Consider the following 6,256-nt stretch of genomic DNA (forward strand, 5'->3'; position numbering starts at 1 on the left):
CGTGCTAAAGGACTCGCGCGTCTACTTTACGCTGGATTGGATGAAGGGCTACTGGCAACTGCCTTTACACCCCGATTCCCAGGAGTATTACTCCTTCATGACGCCGGTCGGTGTTATTACGCCGACCCGGGTGTTAATGGGACAGTCTGACGCAGTGGCCTATTGCCAAGGTGTGGTCGACGAACTGTTCGGCGATCTGCTCATGTATGGTGTCCTCGGATGGCTTGACGACCTACTGGGATACACCGGAATGACCACGGAGCTTTTGCAGTTGCTCCGACAAGTGCTGGGGATCTGCCACATTTCCGATTTGAAGTTGCATCCGGGCAAATGCACGTTTTACACGACCCGGATGATCTGGTGTGGGAAAGAAATTTCCGCCGAGGGTGTAGCGCACTCGCCGAGCCGAGTGCAAGGCCTGTGCGGGCTCGAGCCACCGCAGACCGCTGCGGACCTCCAGCAGTTCCTGTGCGCGACGAATTGGATGCGTGCGAACATCCCTCAGTACACCGATCTAGTTGCCCCGTAGACGAGGTTGGTGGATATCGCGGCCAAAGCAGCCGACTCCCGCCAGAAAACCGCGTTGACAAGAGTGGCATTGAGTTCAGTCGGATGGGCCGAGGATCATTTGACCTGTTTCGAGCGGGTCAAAGCGACGCTACAGCGCATGGTGCCTCTGTCCCACCCGGACCCTGATAAGATGGTGTGCCTCTACACCGATGCAAGCGAGGGGTTTTGGGGGGCAGTCGCTACTCAGGTCCCCTCCGAGGATCTCGCACTGCCTGCAAATGACCAGCGACACGAACCGTTGGCTTTCCTGAGTGGCGCTTTCCGAGGTTCCAGCGAGCGATGGCCGATTGTCGAGAAGAAGTCGTTTGCGGTGATTGAGGCCTGCAAACGATTGGAATACCTCCTGATTCGGCCCGGCGGTTTTCGGCTCTCTACCGACTATCGCAACCTAGTGTACATGTTCAATCCGTTGGGATAGAAATTTCCGCCGAGGGTGTAGCGCACTCGCCGAGCCGAGTGCAAGGCCTGTGCGGGCTCGAGCCACCGCAGACCGCTGCGGACCTCCAGCAGTTCCTGTGCGCGACGAATTGGATGCGTGCGAACATCCCTCAGTACACCGAGCTAGTTGCCCCGTTGACGAGGTTGATGGATATCGCGGCCAAAGCAGCCGACTCCCGCAAGAAAACCGCGTTGACAAGAGTGGCATTGAGTTCAGTCGGATGGGCCGAGGATCATTTGACCTGTTTCGAGCGGGTCAAAGCGACGCTACAGCGCATGGTGCCTCTGTCCCACCCGGACCCTGATAAGATGGTGTGCCTCTACACCGATGCAAGCGAGGGGTTTTGGGGGGCAGTCGCAACTCAGGTCCCCTCCGAGGATCTCGCACTGCCTGCAAATGACCAGCGACACGAACCGTTGGCTTTCCTGAGTGGCGCTTTCCGAGGTTCGAGCGAGCGATGGCCGATTGTCGAGAAGGAGGCGTTTGCGGTGGTTGAGTCCTGCAAACGATTGGAATACCTCCTGATTCGACCCGGAGGTTTTCGGCTCTCTACCGACCATCGCAACCTAGTGTACATGTTCAACCCGTTGGGGTCGAACTCCAACATGGCTAAGTATCAGGCCCACAAGCTTCAGCGGTGGGCGCTGACTATGACAACATTTCCATATGTGGTGGAATGTGTCGCCGGGGAAGACAATCTGTGGGCCGACCTCCTCAGCAGGTGGGGCAGTTTAGCGGGGCCCGACCGAGGCGCCCGAATGCAGAAACTGGCATTAGTTTCCCCGTTACGTGCCGATGAATTCGTATGGCCGACGGCGAATGCGATCACGGCATTACAACGTGAACCCCCCGAGCGTGAGCGATGTTCGACCTGGAGCGCTGAGAAGAAATGTTTTTTGTCGGCCTCGGGGAAGATTTGGATCCCTGACGATGCGCTGGACATGCAAGTGCGCATATGTGTGGTGGCTCATGCGGGCGTGGCTGGTCACCGCCACGTGGAAGCAACAACTGCCTCGGTAGCCGACATGTTCGATTGGCCGACCCTGAAAGCCGACGTGAAGAATTTCGTCCGCGCATGTCTCCATTGCATTGTGGTCGACGGCGAATCTGTGCCTCGGCCTTGGGGCGAAGCAGCTAATCCATTCCGACTGGGTTTCGTTTCCGGAGGCCGAGGGTGGCCTCAAAAATGTGTTAGTCATCAAAGATGATATGAGCGGGTTCGTACGCCTCCACGCGAGTGCATCGGCAACGGCTGTCGAAACCGCCTCGGCGCTGATGGAGTGGTTCGGTCTGTTCGGCGTTGTGAAGACCTGGGTGGTGTCCGACTGTGGGTCCCATTTCAAGAATGAACTCATTAACACGATGGGTCTGATGTTCGGGGTCCATCACCATTTTGTCACGCCTCACTGCCCATGGGCGAATGGAACGGTCGAGGTGGTGAACCGAGTCATCGTAAGGACACTCAAGGCATTGTGCAGCGAGATGCGCCTGCGCCCCACGGAGTGGCCTATGGTGTTACCGTTAGTCCAATCGGCTTTTGAACCAACAACCGTCCGACCGTCTGAGCGGAATTGCACCTACGACAGCGTTTACCGGCCTCCCGGCGACTCCTCCATTGTCTGGCTTAGTCCATCCCGAGGAAGCCCACGAAGCTACCATCGACTGGGTGAAGGCGGAAACTACACACCACATAACCGGGCTTGCCGAGGCGTTGTGTACGATACACAAAACGGTAGTAGCAACATCCGGTGTGAAGCGCGCGAAGACCAGAACTCAGCGCAATGGCAAGAGCTCGGTTAAGTTCGCCCGGTTTGCTTTGGGTGATTTAGTTCTCGTGGCTCGGGCGCTTCAGCATCCGGGCAAGTTGTCCTTGCGTTGGAAAGGACCATGCTGTGTCATGAAGGTGGTCTCGGACCATCTTTTGGAAGTGCAACAGCTGATGCCACCAGGCGAAACGTCTTTGCACCATACCAGCCGCCTCCGGTTTTACTGCGAAGGCGGTCGAGACATCGATGAAGACCTTAAGGCGCATATTGCATTCGGTGATGAAGGTTTCTAAGTTAAAGCTCTTCAAGACCTCCGTATGAGTGATGCTGCCTGGCAAGTGAAGGTCAAGTAGCTCGATCTCGATGATGTTGAGTCATCTTGGGAGCCGGCTCTGTCCATCTACGAAGACGTTCCAGTACTCTTTTGGTGCTGGGCTATGAGCCGCCTTGATGATTACGGTGTGGGCGAAATGCTTGACGACATGGAACGTGCGTTTGGTCACTCGTTGTAGGGGGGAAGTGTTCTCGGCCATGCCTCGGATCAACTACCCGTGCAAGTGTGTGTGCAGTTGACAGTGAGTTCAGTCGAGTTCTATTTTTAGACTCGCCGAGGGAGCATCTAATTAATCCCTCGGTGGATCCTATTTAGGCCCAGGCTAGGACTTACCTCCCTCGGTACACTGTAAGTATATTGACTGTGATGCCTGGATTACAGCGAAGTGATTCGCTGGTTTATGGGCACATAACCTGAATGATAATGAAGACACTTTTGGATTTGTCGTCCAAGTCTACCGTCGTGAGCACGGTAGCTGGTTGTGCAAGCCGGCGCAGACAACAATCAAGCCTCCAATAGATTACTAGTATACAGCTTGAACTCGATACATTACACGCAATCCATGTCGAATTATCCGGACATTAGACTTGAAAATGGCCCTGCCCAGAATTTGCTCAGGGATCGACAACAACTACCGAGCAAGATGACACCTCTTGGTTGGGAAGTTACCCCGAAAGGACAACAGTAAAAATCTGCAGGAAAAGCCGCGACTTGCAGCAGCAGCTGTACGTACATAACACAAAACAACACAAAACTCAATTAGATCATCGAGACTGGCAACACATCCTGTGCGCCAAGTCGGCAGGCGTCGGTACTATGAGTACATGGCCGCATACGGCATATCAAAGGCCGTCGTGCGTTGCAGTCGCTTGTACATCTGATAGAGGAGGACCTCTTCTTCGGTTTCCAGCACATCGGCCATGTTGTCTTCATACTCGAGGGGCGCAAACTTCCTTACCTGGCCCCCCATGGTATTGGTATCCCCAAACACGGGGAAAAGTTTCAGAGCTTGTAGGTCGTCTACGAGGGTACCCCCCGCCGCCAGTTCTTCTCGGAGGACCGAGTTGACGTATTCGCAATGCTTTCGAATGTACTGCCACGCAGTCTCGCGGGTCAGTTTCTGGTGGTCCCTGTCCATGGTCATCATACAAACTTCGCCGTTCCGGTCTACCCAGCAAAGAAGCCATTCGTCCTGCAGATTCGTCAACACGCCGACGGGAGTAGGTCGATATGCTTGCTTATCGAAGAGGGTATGCGCTGCCAGCAAGTATCTCGCCGTCTGAGCGATATTGGCGACCGACAGCGTGTCATGTTTTTTCAGCTCGATCACCATCACCACTTCCGTACGGCCACACATGTTAGTGCAACCACTTGGGACGACGTACAAGTCGGGGGCCCCCGTGAGTCTGCGTCGGGATTCGCCCACGGGGTGCTGAGGCCGAGGTGAACCGTGGTTGTGATCATGAGTTGCGGAAAGTCCCGCAGCATATACGCAACGCAGTCCTTGTACCTTTGAACGTTCCTCGAGTCGGTCTCATTCACACCGTCCATCCATTCGAAGTCTGGAATATTCTGCCGCGGGACGCCGTCCACCGGCGGCAACATCCACCCTTTCATGGAATACCCCAACTCTGTGATTTTCGGAAACGTCAGCTTTGAAATCGACAGGGAGCCCTCGTCTTCGTCTCTCTTGTGTTTCTTGCATACGCCCTCAGCGATCTCGACAAGCGACGCCGCGGAGCTTGCGGCGGGTTGTTCGGGGGCGACCGCGAACACGTAGACTTCTTCTTCGTTTGATGGGAATGTGCCTCCAAACGCTTTCTTAATCGAGATCGTTGGCCCCATCGCCTTGAAGCGTTGGACGTCTTGGAGGTCGGCTAGTGTCACTGCTGCTGCGGTTTCGCAGGAGAACCCGGTACCATCCTTCGCCATGAAGAGATCCATCTCGTCGGCTGGGAATTGGTACATCGCTTTGATCGCAATCTTGTCCTTGAGCACACCGACGGTCTCGTCCTCGCCGATTGTCACGGGGAAAGGACACCCTGTACCTCCGACAACGACGCAGAACAATTGCGAGGCATACTTGGGGACGACCGCGAACACGTAGACTTATTCTTTGTTCGGTGGAAATGTGCCTCCAAACGCTTTGATCGAGATCGTTGGCCCCATCGCCTCGAAGCGTTGGACGTCTTGGAGGTCGGCGAGTGTCACTGCTGCTGCGGCTTTGCAGGAGAACCCGGTACCATCCTTCGCCATGAAGAGATCCATCTTGTCGGCTGGGAATTGGTACATCGCTTTGATCGCAATCTTATCCTTGAGCATGCCGACGGACTTGTCCTCGGGGATGGTCACGGAGAAAGGACGCCCGGTACCGACAACGATGCAAAACAATCGCGGCATTTTCGAAAACTGGTGCATTGTTGAACGCCTTTTCCTAACTGTGACACATCTCAACGGTATTCTTATTTCAAATTATCCGGATGGTTATCCGGGTGCCCAGGTAAAATTCACGAACTTTTAGCAATTATTTGTGATTTTTAGGATTGTTTTAGCCAATCGGAGAAGGTATTTTGGGAACATACACCTTGGCCACAAAATTCCGTTCCTGCCATGAACCTTGGAAGCGGCGGCGCGGCGGGCTTTGGAGGGTTTGGCTCCACCTTTGGGTCGAAACCTTCGGCTGCATTTGGGTCTACCGCCCCCTTCGGCACGTCCTCCTCCACGGCTGGCCCTGCATTTGGGGTTACATCCACGACGTTTGGAATTGGTCGTCCTGCTGCTACCGCACCGGCGTTTGGGTCATCAGCGGCATCGACGCCTGCAACGGCCTTTGGAGCGTCCGTTGGGTTTGGGAGCTCGTCTTCGGCAGCGTTCGGTGCACCATCGTCGGTCGGAACGACGATCTCTGGGTTCGGTACAGCCGCGGCACCCACGGCGACATCCTTTGGCAGTGCTGCTCCGCCCTCCACTGCCTTCGGAACATCCGCCGCTCCTTCGATTAGTAGTACAGGGTTTGGTGGACTGGCCACGTTTGGGCAAACGACCTTTGGCAGTGCCGCCACCGCACCCAGTGCTACCTTCGGGACCACCACTGCACCTACCACTGGATTCGGGACCACCACTGCACCTACTACTGGATTTGGTGGC

General features: G+C 55.4%; 1 protein-coding gene across 1 annotated transcript; it reads right to left on the reverse strand.

Annotated features, from left to right (window-relative positions):
• Positions 1-3,923: 3,923 nt before the first annotated feature.
• Positions 3,924-5,509, reverse strand: H257_14607 (hypothetical protein; the record flags this gene model as incomplete). The annotated part of the gene is made up of 3 exons (XM_009842493.1): positions 3,924-4,447; positions 4,495-5,191; positions 5,297-5,509. The coding sequence occupies 3 exons, from the start codon at positions 5,507-5,509 to the stop codon at positions 3,924-3,926; spliced, it is 1,434 nt and encodes a 477-aa protein (XP_009840795.1).
• Between the last annotated feature and the right edge of the window lie 747 nt (positions 5,510-6,256).

The sequence above is a fragment of the Aphanomyces astaci genome (assembly GCF_000520075.1).
Source record: "Aphanomyces astaci strain APO3 unplaced genomic scaffold supercont1.59, whole genome shotgun sequence".
In the NCBI taxonomy this organism is placed as follows: domain Eukaryota; phylum Oomycota; class Saprolegniomycetes; order Saprolegniales; family Verrucalvaceae; genus Aphanomyces; species Aphanomyces astaci.